Source organism: Balaenoptera musculus, chromosome 11 (assembly GCF_009873245.2).
Source record: "Balaenoptera musculus isolate JJ_BM4_2016_0621 chromosome 11, mBalMus1.pri.v3, whole genome shotgun sequence".
Classification (NCBI taxonomy): domain Eukaryota; kingdom Metazoa; phylum Chordata; class Mammalia; order Artiodactyla; family Balaenopteridae; genus Balaenoptera; species Balaenoptera musculus.
In genome coordinates this window covers 76,515,437-76,533,356 of record NC_045795.1, presented here as the reverse complement: position 1 = coordinate 76,533,356, position 17,920 = coordinate 76,515,437, and the positions used below count along the sequence as shown (strand labels likewise).

At 42.4% G+C, this 17,920-nt stretch overlaps 1 protein-coding gene across 4 annotated transcripts in view; it reads right to left on the bottom strand.

The window, feature by feature from the left end:
* The window catches only part of PTPRG (protein tyrosine phosphatase receptor type G), a 721,438-nt gene that overhangs the window by 127,300 nt on the left and 576,218 nt on the right, over positions 1–17,920 (bottom strand). For all 4 annotated transcript variants that reach the window (XM_036869404.1, XM_036869405.1, XM_036869402.1 and 1 more), the window contains exon 8: positions 12,905–13,097. In XM_036869404.1, coding sequence (XP_036725299.1) covers positions 12,905–13,097 — 193 coding nt within the window. The remainder of the gene's footprint in view (positions 1–12,904; positions 13,098–17,920) is intronic.

Below are 17,920 nucleotides of genomic sequence, written 5' to 3'. Positions count from 1 at the left end.
GACAAATTCTTAGAAAGGTATAACCCTCCAAGACTAAATCAGGAAGAAATAGAAAATATGAACAGACCCATCACAAGGAATGAAATTGAAACTGTGATTAAAAATCTTCCAACAAACAAAAGTCCAGGACCAGAAGGCTTCACAGGTGAATTCTAGCAAACATTTAGAGAAGAGCTAACACCCATCCTTCTCAAACTCTTCCAAAAAATTGCAGAGGAAGGAACACTCCCACACTCATTCTATGAGGCCACCATCACCCTGATACCAAAACCAAACAAAGATACTACAAAAAAAGAAAATTAGAGACCAATATCACTCATGAATATAGATGCAAAAATCCTCAACAAAATACAAGCAAACAGAATCCAACAACACATTAAAAGGATCATACACCATGATCAAGTGGGATTTATCCCAGGGATGCAAGGATTCTTCAATATACACAAATCAATCAATGTGATACACCATATTAACAAATTGAAGAATAAAAACCATATGATCATCTCAATAGATGCAGAAAAAGCTTTTGACAAAATTCAACACCCATTTATGATAAAAACTCTCCAGAAAGTGGGCATAGAGGGAACCTACCTCAACATAATAAAGACCATATACGACAAGCCCACAGCAAACATCATTCTCAATGGTGAAAAACTGAAAGCATTTCCTCTAAGATCAGGAACAAGACAAGGATGTCCACTCTCACCACTATTATTCAACGTAGTTTTGGAAGTCCTAGCCATGGCAATCAGAGAAGAAAAAAAATAAAAGGAATACAAATTGGAAAAGAAGAAGTAAAACTGTCACTGTTTGCAGATGACATGATACTATACATAGAGAATCCTAAAAATGCCACCAGAAAACTACTAGAGCTAATCAATGAATCTGGTAAAGTAGCAGGATACAAAATTAATGCACAGAAATTGCTTGCATTCCTATACACTAATGATGAAAAATCTGAAAGAGAAATTAAGGAAACGCTCCCATTTACCACTGCAACAAAAAGAATAAAATACCTAGGTATAAACCTACTAGGGAGACAAAAGACCTGTATGCAGAAAACTATAAGACACTGATGAAAGAAATTAAAGATGACACCAACAGACGGAGAGATATACCATGTTCTTGGATTGGAAGAATCAGCATTGTGAAAATGACTATACTACCCAAAGCAATCTACAGATTCAATGCAATCCCTATCAAATTACCAATGGCATTTTTTATGGAACTAGAACAAAAAATCTTAAAATTTGTATGGAGACACAAAAGACTCCGAATAGCCAAAGCAGTCTTGAGGGAAAAAAACGGAGCTGGAGGAATCAGACTCCCTGACTTCAGACTATACTACAAAGCTACAGTAATCAAGACAATATGGTATTGGCACAAAAACAGAAACATAGATCAATGGAACAAGATAGAAAGCCCAGAGATAAACCCACGCACCTATAGTCAACTAATCTATGAAAAAGGAGGCAAGGATATACAATGGAGAAAAGACAGTCTCTTCAATAAGTGTTGCTGGGAAAACCGGACAGCTACATGTAAAAGAATGAAAGTAGAACACTCCCTAACACCATACACAAAAATAAACTCAAAATGGATTAAAGACCTAAATGTAAGACTGGACACTATAAAACTCTTAGAGGAAAACATAGGAAGAACACCTTTTGACATAAATCACAGCAAGATCTTTTTTGATCCACCTCCTAGAGTAATGGAAATAAAAACAAAAATAAACACGTGGGACCTAATGAAACTTAAAAGCTTTTGCACAGCAAAGGAAACCATAAACAAGATGAAAAGACAACCCTCAGAATGGGAGAAAATATTTGCAGACGAATCAACAGACAAAAGATTAATCTCCAAAATATATAAACAGCTCATACAACCCAATCCAAAAATGGGCAGAAGACCTAAATAGACATTTGTCCAAAGAAGAGATACAGATGGCCAAGAAGCACATGAAAAGCTGCTCAACATCACTAATAATTAGAGAAGTGCAAATCAAAACTACAATGAGGTATCACCTCACACCAGTTAGAATGGGCATCATCAGAAAATCTACAAACAACAAATGCTGGAGAGGGTGTGGAGAAAAGGGAACCCTCTTGCACTGTTGGTGGGAATGTAAATTGATACAGCCACTATGGAGAACAGTATGGAGGTTCCTTAAAAAACTAAAAATAGAATTACCATATGACCCAGCAATCGCACTACTGGGCATATACTCAGAGAAAACCATAATTCAAAAAGACACATGCACCCCAATGTTCATTGCAGCAGTATTTACAATAGCCAGGTCATGGAAGCAATCTAAATGCCCATCGACAGACGAATGGATGAAGAAGATGTGGTACATATATAAAATGGAATATTACTCAGCCATAAAAAGGAACGAAATTGGGTCATTTGTTGAGACGTGGATGGATCTAGAGACTGTCATACAGAGTGAAGTATATAAGAAAGAGAAAAACAAATATTGTATATTAACACATATATGTGGAACCTAGAAAAATGGTATAGATGAACCGGTTTTCAGGGCAGAAATTGAGACACAGATGTAGAGAACAAACATATGGACACCAAGGGGGGAAAGCGGCAGGGGGTGGTGGTGGTGGTGTGATGAATTGGGCGATTGGGATTGACATGTATACACTGATGTGTATAAAACTGATGACTAATAAGAACCTGCTGTATAAAAAAAAAGTGATTAAATGTAAAAAAAAAAAAAAAAAAAAGATCAACTAGTGACCCACACTGATGGGTTTAGCCAGGCTTTTATTTAAGTTCTTGATTCTAGATGACTGTGACTCAATAGGCCAAGATGCCCACCTCATTTGTTTCAATTTGGTCCTTAAAATAAGTTTTGTCTTAGAATTAGGTATCACTTAGGGACCCGCTATATTTAAAAGGAGCGTTCTCCTTTTAATGTCTCCCAACATTCACCTTACTAGCTTTGAATTTCTGATTCTTCCTTGGCACCTGCCTCTCTTACTTGTTCTGGTTCAGGGAGGCCATTGGATGAGCTCCATTGTTTAATTGCCAACCTTGTTCCAACCCCCAGGTGTGGCACCTGGATCATTTGGTAAGGATGGCCCTCTCTGGCATGGTTCCAGGATCTTCCACACCTGGGGACTGGCCTCAGGCAGCGCCTCCGAGGCTTGGTCAAGAGGACCCAAGAGATCAGGGAGCCTGCCCCTTAAATTGGAGAGACCGGGCTGCGAACAAGCAGCGCCCCTAGTGGGCCCCAGTGGGAAATCAGCTGTGCAGCACTTGGGAGAGACGGAGCAACCCTGGCCTCCTGGCCACCCCAGGCACACGGATCCTTATGCTCCGAGGAACTGGGCTTCTAGCTGGCTGTGAAAACCAACAGTTTGAGATGCTGAGTACACTCCTCACGGAGAAGGCTCCTCTCTTCCCGGAAGCCTTTGCATGGAAACCAGAGGGCTCTGTGCACTTGACAGATGATACCTGTTAGCACTTAGTGTCAGATGTACAGACGGCACCTTGTCTACACAGGCAGAGATGTGACATGGGACAGCCCAGACACTCATTTCGGTCCAAGCCAGTGCTTTGGAATCACAAAACCAGTCCAGAGAGGGCCCAGGAGAGAAGCCAGCAACTGTGATGACCCCCGGCTGTGCTTAGAAGAGAAAAAGATGACCCCAGAGGCCTCATCATGGTCTCCCCGTCTGTGCCTTTACACATGGTCTCAAGGACTGGGGAGGTGACAACATTGCTTACGCCCGAGAAAGCCAAGGGTTCGGCCCATGTTCCTTGAACCTTAAGGAAAACCACCTCAACCAGCCTGTGTTTGTTTACAGAAGAATCAGTGGGAAGAACGGAGAAGATAAATTGTCTGCCTCCCAGCCACCGTGACCCCCGTGACTCCGAGGAGAAGGAGATGCACGCAAGCATCTCGGAGTCTCCTGCTCCATGGGCTGTGAACATTCGTTGGCGACAGAAAGGGGAAGTGTGTCCCTCTGGGAGGAGGGATGCTGGTGGCCTTTATTAATCTCCAGACTGCAGTTCATAAGCACCACGGTGCTCACACAAACAAACCCAATGTCAGGGAAGATCTTCCTGGAGAGCAGAGAAAAGCTGAAGCCATAGGAGGGTGCCTAAGTCTGCCCTGAAGATCAAACTCTCCAGGCCTACCTGCCTGGAGACAGAGGATTAAGTAATGAGGTGATATTTATAAAGGGTGAAAACAACAGGCGGGCCCTGGCATCTGTTAGCGATATCAGCTCAACGGCTCCCAAGCCACAACGTGGTTCTGCCTGGGAGCCTCCTGACACCAGCGCCTGCCTCCTTCAGTGCTTCCCTTTCTCTGCTTTTAGGAGTGGTGGAGTGGCTGGGAAACGTAGCTGTTCCTTGGGACAGAGAGGAAAGCCCTCTCTCCATGGTGTTTTGATACGAACACTTCCATCCAAGTGGCTTATGGTCAAATGGCTTTGGAAGATGGCTTCCCAAATCCTAGGAGCTCTCCGATTTCAGGTCCTGGGAGTGGTGTGGAATCCTGCTGCAAATGCCTGCTTACATTCCTCCCATTAGAGCACCTAGCCTGGGCTAGATCGTAAACGCCTCAACTGTGCCAACTCTTGTAGCAAGAATCTTTTCACTCCTGGCCACCTGGCATGTGTGGGTTAGCTTTATCCCTTCATCCATCCATCCATCCATCCACCCATCCAACCATCCATCCATCATCATTCCCTCCAGTCCAATATTTACTAAGGCGCCAACAGTGAGCACTGTACCCTCTCTCCAACAAAAAAAGAAAAAACAAAACAAAACAGTTTTACCCTTTATGAGCTTATAAGCTAGTGGGAGAGTTAGGTATTAGGAAAAAAAAAATACATAAATGAATGTAAAATTCCAACACTGAGAATGCTACAAAAGAAAGGTACTGGTGCCCCGACAGTGTCTGGGCCAAGGCAGCCAGGAAACTTCATGGGGAAGGACCACTGAGTTGAGCCTTGAAGGCTGACAAGGGATGGATGAAGCACAGAGGTGAGGCCGGGGCCTTCCAGGGAAGAGGCTGCTGGAACTGCAGTGCGGCTGGTGGACCGAGGTGCAGGATGCGAAGAAAAGTGAAGGGCAAGGCGGGGCTGGGGAGGGGGACAGGACGTGTGGACCACGCTATGGACCGTGGGATTCACTGGAAAGGTTTTAACTATTTCAGGCAATCTGGCTTCACATTTCTACCAGGAAGAGAATGTGGTCCCATTGTTTTGAAATGTGTTCTCCAGTGATCATGTCACATGTAATAGGTTGTCCTGAAAGCCAATGCTGACCTACAGACAAGGAAGTACAATTATTTGCAGAGTACTTTCCGTGTCCCAGGCTCTGTGCTATTTGTTCTCTATACTGTCTCACTTAAAAGCCCACAAGCCAAGGAAGGGGATGTGATTATTAGCTCCATTTTACAGAAAGGAAACTGAGGCTTAGATATCAACTAGAGCAAAGATGTGCAGAAGTTAATGACTGGCGTGGAATTTGAGTCCAGGTTTGCTTGACTCCAGAGTCTACATTCTTACCCATTGCCCTTATATTGTCTCCCCATTCATTCATTTAATGAACAATGACCATATACCTACTATATTTTAGGTACTGTGTTAGGTCCTGTTGATTCAAGGATGCACAATATCCTTAGCCTAGGAGGCCCCAACATCTACATCAAGTGGGTGCACTGACCCTCCCAGGGACTAACTCTGTGATCAAGACCTCAGTAACCTCTGCCCCAAGGACCCAAGATAACCTGCCAAAAGCAAGCCAAGCAGATAAAGACAGAGACCAGTGATTCCCTTCAGGAAGATAAAACTTGATCTTTAGGAAGAGTACCCGATTGCCTCAAGGACTTTTAAAGTGCCTTCATTCACAGAAAGATAATAATAAAACTGTGTGGGGACTTCCCTAGTGGCACAGTGGTTAAGAACCCGCCTGCCAATGCAGGGGACACGGGTTCGAGCCCTGGTCCGGGAAGATCCCACATGCTGCGGAGCAACTAAGCCCGTGTGCCACAACTACTGAGCCTGCGAGCCACAACTACTGAGCCCACGTGCCACAACTACTGAAGCCTGCATGCCTAGAGCCTGTGCTCCACAACAAGAGAATCCACTGCAGCGAGAAGCCAGTGCACCGCAACAAAGAGTAGCCCCCGCTCAACGCAAGTAGAGAAAGCCCACGCACAGCAACGAAGACCCAATGCAGCCAATAAATAAATAAATAAATAAATAAATAAATAAATAAATAAATAATAATAAAACTGTGTTGCTCAAGCCACTTGATGCCATTTAAAACAGAGACCACCTCTTGTGGATTCATATGGAAGCTGGCAGTCCCTTGGAAAATAGAAAGAATGCTGTGTTTGGACAGAAGAGGATCTCAGTTCACGTCTCAGCTCTACCATTTCCTGGCTGAGAGGCTCTGGATGACCGACCACCTGTTCTCTCTGAATCTCAGGCCCCTCATCTGTCAAAGAGAAACGGTAACACTGCATTTCTCTCCTTGCTCACCCCCACTCATCCTCCATCCAAACTGTTAGTAAATCTCAGAGGCTCTGTTACAAAATCCATCCCCAACGGATCACTTCTACATCCCCCAGGATCACCCTCATCCAACCACTGTCGTCCTGCCAGGAATACTTCCATCAGCCTCCTGTGGGTCTTACAGATTCCACTCCAGGTCCTCTGCAAACATTCTTCACATAACAGTCAGAGTGATGGGTCTAAAAACCTGTTCAGATGGTTCCATAGCCCTGCTTAGACTCCTCCAAAGGCCACTGGCATAAGAACACAGTCTTAACGCCTTACCAAGAAAGGTCTTTTGAGACTTCACTCTTGCGGGTTCCCATGCCTCAGGGCCTTTGCAAAAGGACCTTTCCCTCTCAGAAGTTTGCAGGGCTGGCTCCTTATCCAGACCAACCCACCCTCTCCAGGGAAGCTCTCTTCCCCTTGGCCTCACTATGTTCTGCCACTCTTAGCAAACCACCTGATTTGATCTGCAGAACAACACCGAAGAGCTTTATCACTGACCTCTTTATTTCTTTCTTCCCCCTAAAACTTAAGCTCCATAAGAGACTCTTCTCCCTTGTTCAGTTTTATTTCTAGTGCCTAAAACTTGTTCATAGTAGATGCTCAACAAATATTTGACAAATGGAAAGTGCATCCTGGCAGAGGTTGTTCTGAGGATTAAATAAACCATCTATGAACGGAAAAGGCTAGCATAGCACCTGGCCCATGAAAACCCCTATGTAGCCTTTTTAAGCATAGGTGTACCAGGCACAGCTCCCAGAGAAAGCTCTTCAATGTAGATGAAGATGCCTGACACGGGAAAAGAAACTCACTGGCTAGAAAACATGAGCCCAAAGTAGTTAATGCTATGTTAAATGTCTATGAAATATCAACTTTATGTCAACCAATCAAAGGCAACTTACACCAACTCTCTATTTACATAAAATTAGTCATCATGGGATATCTGAGCCTGTAAAAATGTTTGATAGAACATGGCATGACCTTTAAAAGTATGAGCACCCAGGATGTTGGAGAGTCTTACAAAAAAACAGCCCTACTATTTGCTTTCTTTCTTAATCACTCCCAAGGTTAAAAATTAATAGCTAGTAATAGTTATTTTTAAAAGAAGGGGGTCAAAAACACTCCATGGCGGCTGCATTAAAAATGTGCTTTCCTTAGCACTTTTCTGTGTTGAAAGTTACTAAAAGTACCAAGATAACTTTTTGGAAGAGTTTCTGGGAGGGCAGCTGCCTATAAAGGAATTAAATGTTCCATATCAGAGTTTCTTTCATTAAGATAAAGTAATTCAAGCTCATTAATGTGGTGAGTGAAAATGATTAAACTGAAAATAGAACAACACTAATATTTTCTCCCAAAATAGCAGAAAACCATGATTTCAATGTCAAACTCCTTTTAAAAGCCATCGTGGATTTACTTCTTTGTTTGCTAATTTTGGTGGAAAATGTGGTGCTCTTTCTCGATGTGTTCTGATTTAAAATAGGCTAGTTATTTAGGCATTCTCACACACTGGTACACGTCCTTAAAAACTGCTTTTAACCAAGACAGGAAGCAATCTTTAGCACTGAAAATGCAGCTAACAAAGAGATCCCTCCATCAGCAAAAACAAAAACCATTCTCAAAAACCACGGCGTTGGCTTAGGAGACTGGAGGGGACAAAGGCCACCCACTGTCCTCTTCATTTCCTTTGCTTTTATTACATTATACAGTGTCACTTTAATTAAGCCATCAAATCAAATTATCAGATCAAGTGGTTTTGATTCCACTGTGGTTTGCACAGGTTTTGTTAAATTAATAAACCATATGTTTCATGTTGTTGGAAGTTATTTTTCTCTGTTCACTGTTCCAAAAGTCTTCACAATAGACAGTATTCAGCACTTAATCACCGAAATGCTCCTCCATGTGCCCGGGATGTGTTGCAGAATAACTAAAATGACAGCCCATTAAATCCAGAAGTCTGTATAAGTTATTTACCGACAAAGGGCAGAGTGGTGAATTGGATGTCCCTTGAACAATCCACCAAGCCTAAATACTGTTTCCATTAACTGGAAACTAAAGCTTTACATTTTTTACGGATGACATCCATTATAAATCTTTCTTGGCAACAATACAATATTAAGATGACTTTTCCCCCTTTCTTTTGGTGTCGTACGTGGCGATGCATCTCGTGCTTGGGCCTGAATGGCTTGACTCAGTTTTCTCTCTTCTAGTACGTCTGATCATCCTGACAGAAGGGCAGGATGGGGGCACATCAACTCAACCATCCCCTGCAGTGCTGCTCAGTGAACACTAGTCAGTGGTCACGGCCAGGGAACAAGGGAAGTGGGGCCCAGTCTACAGAGGCTCCACTTACACTTCTGGAGTGGAAGATGAAGAGGTCTTAAGGTGGACTGGTCAGTGAATGGTTACCAAGTTAATAAACCTCTACTTGGTCCTAGGATCTTGTAGTGCCATGGAAAAGCAGAACCAACCAATGGACACTTTCACAGTCACGGCCGCTGTGAAAATACCTTCAAACAAGCCTAAGATTGGGTTCCACCATCTTAGTTTGAGCCATTCCCTAGAGCAGGGGTCAGTACACTATGGTCCCCAGGCTAAATCTGGACTGCCACCTATTTTTACAAATAAAGTTTTATTAGAAGACATTTTCTACACCTACTTATTTATATATTGTCTATGGCTGCCTTCATGCTACAGTAGCAGAGCTGAGTAGTTGCAACAAGAGATCACATGGCCCAATACCTGGTCCTTAACCAAAAAAGCTTCCTGATGCCTGCCCTATGTAATTAATTAATTTTTCTTTCTTCTGCGACAATAGCCCAATAAATGCACAGCTCTATGCTCAACATCATAGCTCTCTTAGGCACCAAAAGGTTCCAATAATGATCAGATAGAGAATGCCAGTCAGACAGGGTTTGTTCTTTTTGAATCACCTGAAGATTACAGAATACCACCCTTCCTTTTCTAATATCTTTTTTTGCAGAAGCCTGGAGAAGAGAAAGGGACTCCTCCTTTATACTGGCTCTTTTCTACTCAGATCTCGAAGGTCAATAATCTAAGCACACCAGGCTGCCTGATGATTGCCAGCATCTGTGGCTGGCTTTCAGCCTTCGGTGCCATGGAGAGGAGCATTTGGTCATATGGACCATGGTTCTATGAAATTTAAAACAAATAGGAACATCATTTAAAAACAAATAGGGACATCATTAGTCATTAGGGAAGTGCAAATCAAAACTACAGAGAGATACTATTTCATACCTAGTAGGATGGCTAAAATAAAAAAGATGTGTAACAAGTGTTGGCGAGGATGTGGAGAAATCAGAACCCTCCGAAAATGCCGATGGGAATGTACACTGGTACAGCTGCTTTGGGAAAAGTCTGGCAGTTCTTAAAAAATGTAAACAAAGAGTTGCCCTATGACTCAGCAATTCTACTCCTAGGTTTATATCCACAAGAAATGAAAACACATGTCCACACAAAAATGTGAACACGAATGTTCATAGCAGAAATATTCGTAAGAGCCAGAAACTGGAATCTATCAATTGATGAATGGACAAGCAAAATGCGGTCTATCCATACAATGATATCTTATTTGGCCATAAAATGGAATGAAATTCGATACATGCTTAAATATGGATGAACCTTGAAAATATGATGCTAAGTGAAAGAAGCCAGAGACAAAAAGCCATATATTGTACAATTCCATTTACATGAAATCTCCAGAATAGGCAAATCCATAGAGACAGAAAGTACGTTAGTGGTTGCCTAGGGCTGGGAAAGAAGGAGCGACAGGAGAAAAAGGAGTGACTGCTCATGAGTATGGAATTTCTTTTGGGGGGTGACAAAAATGTTCTGAAGTAGATAGTAGTGATGAGTACACACTTTTGTGAACATAAAAAACCACTGAAGTGTACACTCTAAAAGAATGGACTTTATGGTATGCGAATTAAATCTCAATAAAGTTGTTATTGAAAAAAACAAATAGGGATACTATTTAGCAATAAAAAGAAATGAGCTACTGATACATGCTACAACATGTATAAATCTTAAAATCCTAATGTCAAGTGGAAGATAAAAGCAAATCAGAGGTGGCCTGGAATTGAGGTTAGGAGAAAGAATAGATGGCAGGTGGGCATGAAGGAGCTTGCTGGGGTGATGAAAGCGCTCTAAAAGTGGATGCGGTGATGGCTGCACAGCTATAAATTTATTAAAAATTGTTAAATTGTACATTCACAACAGCTGAACTTTATGGTATGTAAATTAGGCCTTTAAAAATGTTAAAAAAAATAGAAAACTTTCTTACACTGCTGGCAGAAGTGTAAAGTGGTACATATAGTCATGTTGGGAAACTGTTCGGCAGTATCTAACCAGATCTGAAAATATGTGTGTCCTCTAGGCTGTAGTCATTTTACTGCTGGGTGCATACCCAACAGAGATATGTCCACATGCTCATAAAAAGCCATGTTCAAGAACTTTCATAATTACCAAAACATGGAAATAATCCATATATTCATGTATATTGAAATGGATAAATAAATTCAGGTGCAGTCATACAATGAAATTCAACCATAAGAAAGAACAAACTACAACTGCGTGTAATAGCATAGATAACTCTCCAAGCCAGTGTAAAGCAAAAGAAGCAAGACACAAAAGAGGACTTACCGACTGATTCCATTTATATGAAATTGACCAGGAGGCAAGGCTAATTCATGGTCACAGTTACCCCTGGGAAAGGATAGTGTCTAGGAGTGGAGAAAAGGAAGTGCTTCTGGGAAGCAAATGATATCAGTTTCTTGATCTGGGTGTTTGTTACTCAAGTGTATTCAGTTTGTGAAAATTAATCAAGTTGTGTGCATATTATGTGTGCACTTTTCTGTATGTGACACTCCAATAGTAGGTTTAAAAAAGAAAGAGGAGTGCATCTACATCTCTCTCTGTGTCTAGAAAGATCACAAAACATTTTAGTATTCACCCATCTTAAGAGTCAGCAATGGGGCTTCCCTGGTGGCGCAGTGGTTGAGAATCTGCCTGCCAATGCAGGGGACACGGGTTCGAGCCCTGGTCTGGGAAGATCCCACATGCCGCGGAGCAACTAGGCCCATGAGCCACAATTACTGAGCCTGCGCACCTGGAGCCTGTGCTCCGCAACAAGAGAGGCCGCGATAGCGAGAGGCCCGCGCACCACGATGAAGAGTGGCCCCCGCTTGCCACAACTAGAGAAAGCCCTCACACAGAAATGAAGACCCAACACAGCCATTAAAAAAAAAAAAAAAAAAAAAGTCAGCAATGGACACACCATGATCATTGTAACCTTGCAAAATGAAGAACTGATTCTCTCTATCTAAGGATGGGTCCATGGCTCTGCTCAAATTCAGAGAAAGCCCATTCAGTGGAAGATCCTGGCCACTCTGACAACTTAATGCAATGGAAACCAGTATCCTGTCCAACTTCCTTAGGTAAGAAGGGCTATGCATCCTCTCTGCACAACTGATATATCATATGTTCAGCCCATTTATTAGGAAAGAACTTTGTAATTGTCGTAACGTCAGCAATTCTGAGCTACCAGATATTATACTCACTCATGATATAAATTCCTCATCCGGGACTTCCCTGGTGGTGCAGTGGTTAAGAATCCGCCTGCCAATGCGGGGGACACGGATTCGATCCCTGGTCTGGGAAGATCCCACATGCCGCGGAGCAACTAAGCCCGTGCGCCACAACTACTGAAGCCCGCGCACCTAGAGCCTGTGAGCCACAACTACTGAGCCCACGTGCCACAACTACCGAAGCCCGTGAGCCGCAACAAGAGAAGCCACTGCAATGAGAAGCCCGTGCGCCGCAACGAAGAGTAGCCCCCGCTCGCCACAGCAACAAAGACCCAATGCAGCCAAAAATAAAATAAATTAAAAAAAAAAAAAGAGGCCATGTGATGTCTGGTGGGAGTGGAGAGCTGGAGGGAGGCTTCTTGGCTGGTATGGAAGTTAGTAAGAAAGCTGCAGATTGGGGTGTTGGGAGCAAGTCTGAGGTCCTGATGTTTGAGCTCAGAGACAAACACCTGATTGCGGCAGGGAAACAGTTAAAAAGTAAGACACCAAAAAGCTTTAAGACATCAACTAGTTAGGGTTGATGCTACAAAGTTAAATTACAGAGAGAAGGACTAATATGTTACTAGTGAAAAGGGCAATTCTGAAAGTATCTAACTGAAGTTATTCCCACAAATGCTTCTATTTATCAACCAGACAAGTCACTTTTAGCACAGAAACATGCTTTTAACGGCATGTTCCAATTCTTGGCTGGTTCTGAACACCTTTTCATTTAAAGTAATTTATGATAAGGAATCTTCCCCTGGGCAAGGGCACTTAATCCAAATGTACCTTTAGAGGCTTCTGTCCCCAGTGGGTTTTCTAAGAAGTCTGTCATGTCGTGGTTCCAGGCATCACGGACGGCAGACTTGGACACCACCCTGTCGTTCAGGTCCTGCTGTGGCCGAAAGTTATTTCTCAGATACTCCACTGACTTGACGTGGTCTTGCTGCTCCGTGGTGAAGATGGAATAAAAAGCCTCGAGCTGAACAGAGAACCAGAGAAAAGGAGAAAAAAGAACATCGGTTAGAAAGCTATGGGGTCCAAAGCCAATAGGGGTGACAAGAACACAGAATGGCAGGAAGTGCCCGACAAAGCTGTGTGGGACAAACCCAGCAGGACCCAGGCTTCCTGCTGGAATCACTGCCAATGGGCCTATCTGGCTGCGGTTTCTGTCCTGCCAACTAACCAGGAAAACACTTCATTTGAGGGTGTATAGAACTTTCGCAGTTTGTGTCTCGGACAAGAGGCGCAGTCTTTCTGCAGCAGCCTCACCGCCCCTCCGGCCCCCAGCAAGATCTTCAGTATTACAGGAAGCAGCAGAGAGTTATAGTGAAACTGGCAGGTTCTAGAGCCAGACTTCTTGGGTGGGAATTCTGACTCCATGGCTCAAGCACTCTGTGACGCTGAGAAAGTTGCTTAACTTCTCTGAGCCTCAATTCTTCCTCAATAAAATGGTGAGAATTAGAGCAGCATCGACCCGATAGGGTTTGGGTCAGCATTAAATGAGATCATCCATGTACAGTGTTTAAAACAGTTCCTAAAGTATAAGAGCCAGTAAATATTTGCGATTTAATTCTTACTAAGTATCTTCCTACATACTAGGGATCCAGTTCAGCAGTTGCTGTCACAAAGTTGCCAAACCCATGGCGTGCAGGTTAAACTGCCCAAGTTCAACATTTACCAGATGGGTAATCAGAGCCAAAGTATTCAAGCTTTCTGTAACTCAAGTTTCCTCATCTGTAAAACAGATACAATACTAGTACTGCCTATCTTAATGTTGTTGAAAAGATTAAAATCTATGTGGCAGCCAGTAAGCCCTTAGTAAAGATTAGCTGCTATCATCATTATTATTATTAGGAAACATTTCCCATAAGACTACTGTCCAAACTTTTATGGAAAAGCAAAGAAAAAACAATCAGCACTCCAGGATCATATTTTTATTATCAAAAAGGATTCTTTGCAGCCTTCAACATTCTGCTTACTGGGGGGGGGAGGGGAAAGGGTCATTCTATTATATAAGAGGAATAGAGCAGGGGCTGAGTGACAGCAATTTGTTCTCAATGGACCACAAAGTTATTCTTGTCACCAAAGAAATGGAGTGTAACGTAAAATGCCCAGCCACCAAAAATACCAACTCCTTGAGCTGGGGGAAGAAAATGAAATAAAGAAGAGAGAAACTGAACTTTTTCTGGCCCATCTGGCTCCTTGAATGCCAAATCAGAAGGCTTTCTGCAGGAGAGAATTACAAGGTGGGGTGGTGTTAGAAAAACACTTCCCAAGCAGGCGTGGAGTGACTGCCCTAAACTTCCAGCATCAGGAGGTGGCTAATGCCAACGGATAAGATAACAAGAGGATTAGGACCTGGATTTCTGGATGGGGGGTCTTGAAGCCTGGAACTAACCTCAGTGTTTCTCAAACAGCCTCAGAGAATGACACAGAGAATGACCTGCTTCCAGTCTGACACGCCCTCTCTTTGCATGAGAAGGCAATGAATTTACATAGTCAAGAAAAATCATTTCAGTCTATGAATTCACTTATCATTCCACCTCCCCTCCAATTCTCCTGCACAGGGAAAGTGATAATAAACCATGAAGCCTTTTCTGCTTTTTCATCAAGGTAATAGAAGCAGGGTGGCCTCTCAAGCAGCCTGAAAGCAAAAGTAGCCCGTTATTCCCCTATTATTCTAATTTTCTACAATTCATGTAACTTCTCTTCTAACAACTCACAGCGTTGCTATTTAGAATTTGCCTTGCTTCCCATTCTTCCTTCTGATGTTCCCTGTTTATAATGAAGGGAGAAAGGCAATAAAAGCAGAAAAACTAAGAAAACTGGGCTGTTTACTCTGTCCAAAAGTGACCCACTCAGACGAAAATAATTGGAGGTGCTGAAAGGAAAAATCAACTCAACCTAGCAAGGTGTACTCACTGGATAGGACTATCAAAATCAGAACTGAATGCCTCCAAAAATGAGAGAAGATTTCAAGACTTCCTCAGAGAAAATAACTTCTTAAAATTACATGAAAGGGATTAACAAAGACCCTCTGGAGACAGTCTAGGGAAAAACCAACCAAAATGATTAAAGGGATGGAGGGTAAATCCTGTGTGGAAAGGTTAAAGGAAGTGGAATTGTTTATTAGTGTGAAGAAAAGGCGAGTGAGGAGTAATTTGATTAAAGGCCCTTGTATGTGAAAGATGCTGACCAGCTCTTCTCCATGTCCAAAGAAGGCCAAATAAGAGGAAACTGGTTAAAATTAAAGCCTTAGAGACGTGAGTTGAATAGAGGGAGGAATTCCTTAACTTTCAGGGTGATTTTTTTTAGCAAAATGGACTGGGCTGCCACACATAGCAAGTAACACCAGAAATTTTTCTGGAAGAGACTAGCCACCTGTCCTGAAATACTTTCATCTCTGAGACGCCAGGAAAGGGTGGCCTGGGAGACCCTCAGCCATGTGACTCGAAGGTTTGTTTATTCTCTCAAATACTTGCTTCTTTCACAGCTAGCATTTAGTTCTCCTAAAAAGTTTATTTCTGATGCCTCAGGAAAGAATTAGTCATATAAATGTAAAAAGAGGTAGGTTCTGAATTTAACACAAAAATGCTTTCGCTTAAATTGCTCTTACAGCTTAATGACATGCTATGGCTGAAAAGCTCGTCCACATCCTTGTCATTAACTCAACTTGCCCGAAGATTTCAAAGGAAGTATGCGATGGTTCTGAGAGAGAACTGATGACCTGGGCGATATGATACTGTCCCCTGGATCATAGCTTCCGTTGACAGTCTCATAAAAGAGGAAAAAGGAGGACAAGCTTAGTAGACTCATCAAACGTCCTTCGGTAGGTTGGCAGCGTTTACTAAAACTCTGTCATTCTTCTGAATTGAATGAAAATTGCCAGTGGCCTCTCCTGTTCGTAACTGGCATGCTTGGCCATTGAGTGGAAACTTCCATGATGCCCGGATTGGCAAGGGGAGCCTATACTTTTCACTTTGGCAGGTGATCAGCAATCATCTGGGCCAGAGGCTGTCCCTTGGTCCTTAACCCTTGCCTCGAGACCCAAACTCACCAAAGGTGAACCTGGCCACCACCCGGACCTCCACTTTGCTGGATTCCGTGGGATGCCACTTACAGAGCAGATGACAATAGGAAGGTGCCTCTGACAGCAGTGCCACATGGCAGCCCCGTGTAACGCTGGAGTCAAAGAACAAACTTCAAAGCTGTGTCTCTCTGGCCTCTGACGGGGCCACACTTTTGGTGTGTAATCTCTTTGACTCTTCTAGATCTACTTAACATCCACACAGTGAACCTTTAAAAATGTACCTGAGATCACAGCACACACCTCTGTTTAATACCTTTCAACAGCCTCCCATTCTTACCGTGGAGTCCTAATGTTCTGGCCTGTGCCTAATTCTCCAAATGCAAAACGCTTCCACTCACTACCTGGGTTACAAACTCTGTTTTTAAACTCTACTTGCTAAATGTGCGACCTCAGTCAAAGTATTTAATGTTTCTGTGCTTTGGTTTTCTTACATGTATAATGGAGCTCACATCATTACCTACCTCACGTGGTTTTGGTTACTACTATTGACTGAGCTACTACAGATCAAGTGTTTGGAATAATTCCTGACGCACCAAAGGTGCCCAATAAGTATTACTGTCATTACTGTTATTATTATTATTTTATGAGGAATGTGGTAACTATGATTGCATGCTAAGCTTACAACAATAAGAAGCTCTGAGGCTTCGCCTTCCTTTTCTTCTTTATAATATATATGTATATTTACAATGTACGGTATACATATATAATGTGTCTATGTATCTGTATAATGCATATTGCACCTTACAGTGTCTATTTATCAAACCCATTATGGGCCAGGTACAAGCACTTCATAAACATTGTTTTGGTTTCTAACTTGTTCTCAGCTCAAAATAATAACATTAAAGTAACATTGTTAATAATAATATTATTATAGCACTAACACTACCAACTAATATTCACTGAGCATTGATTATGCACAAGGCAAGGTGCCAAGAACGTTATATGCTTTCTCTTACTTAATCCTCATAGAAATCCGGTAACGCTGGTGGCATTATTCTTATTCTTATTGACTGACAAGGAACTTGGGCTGAGGGACATTAAGTCACTTGCCCAAGATCACACAGGAACTGAGAGGTGAAGTGAGGATTAGAAGCCCGGGTCTGTGTGACTCTGTTTTGTATGCTTGCAGTCACTTCACGCCACATGCGTAACAGGCCCTCAGCATTATTCACTGAAAGAGCAACACTGCAGCAGAAAAACTGAATCTGATGATAGTAGAAGTCCCTAAACAATTCCTTTTAGCTGACCTCCAAAGTCCCTAGCATGCAGGACACCCATTACTGCCATTTCCCTACTGGCGATATAAACTTGTTTGCATTTTTCCGCACTCTGGAAAGAAACAGCCTACGGCCCAACACAGGAAGAACTAGGAACCATGAACAAGATGGCAGGTGCGAGGAAAAAATGGAATCCACCTCCCAAAACCAGCACTTTTCTTCATCCTATTCTTTTCCAGAGGCAGGTAATAAACACACTTGGATTTATCTTTACTTTAATATAACTAATGAAGTCTTTATCATTTAGTGAAAATTAATGAAAGTTTTTATTTCTATAATATTTAATTGGCTTTTTAACTTTTGAAGTGAACATGTAAAACATTTCTTTCTTTTATCCCTGCTTGGGGAGCTGTAATTGCATTTTAACTGGTGCTGTTTCAAGAACAGTTTTAACCTTGAATTGCAAATGTGTTGGCTGGAAGTATATATAAATCA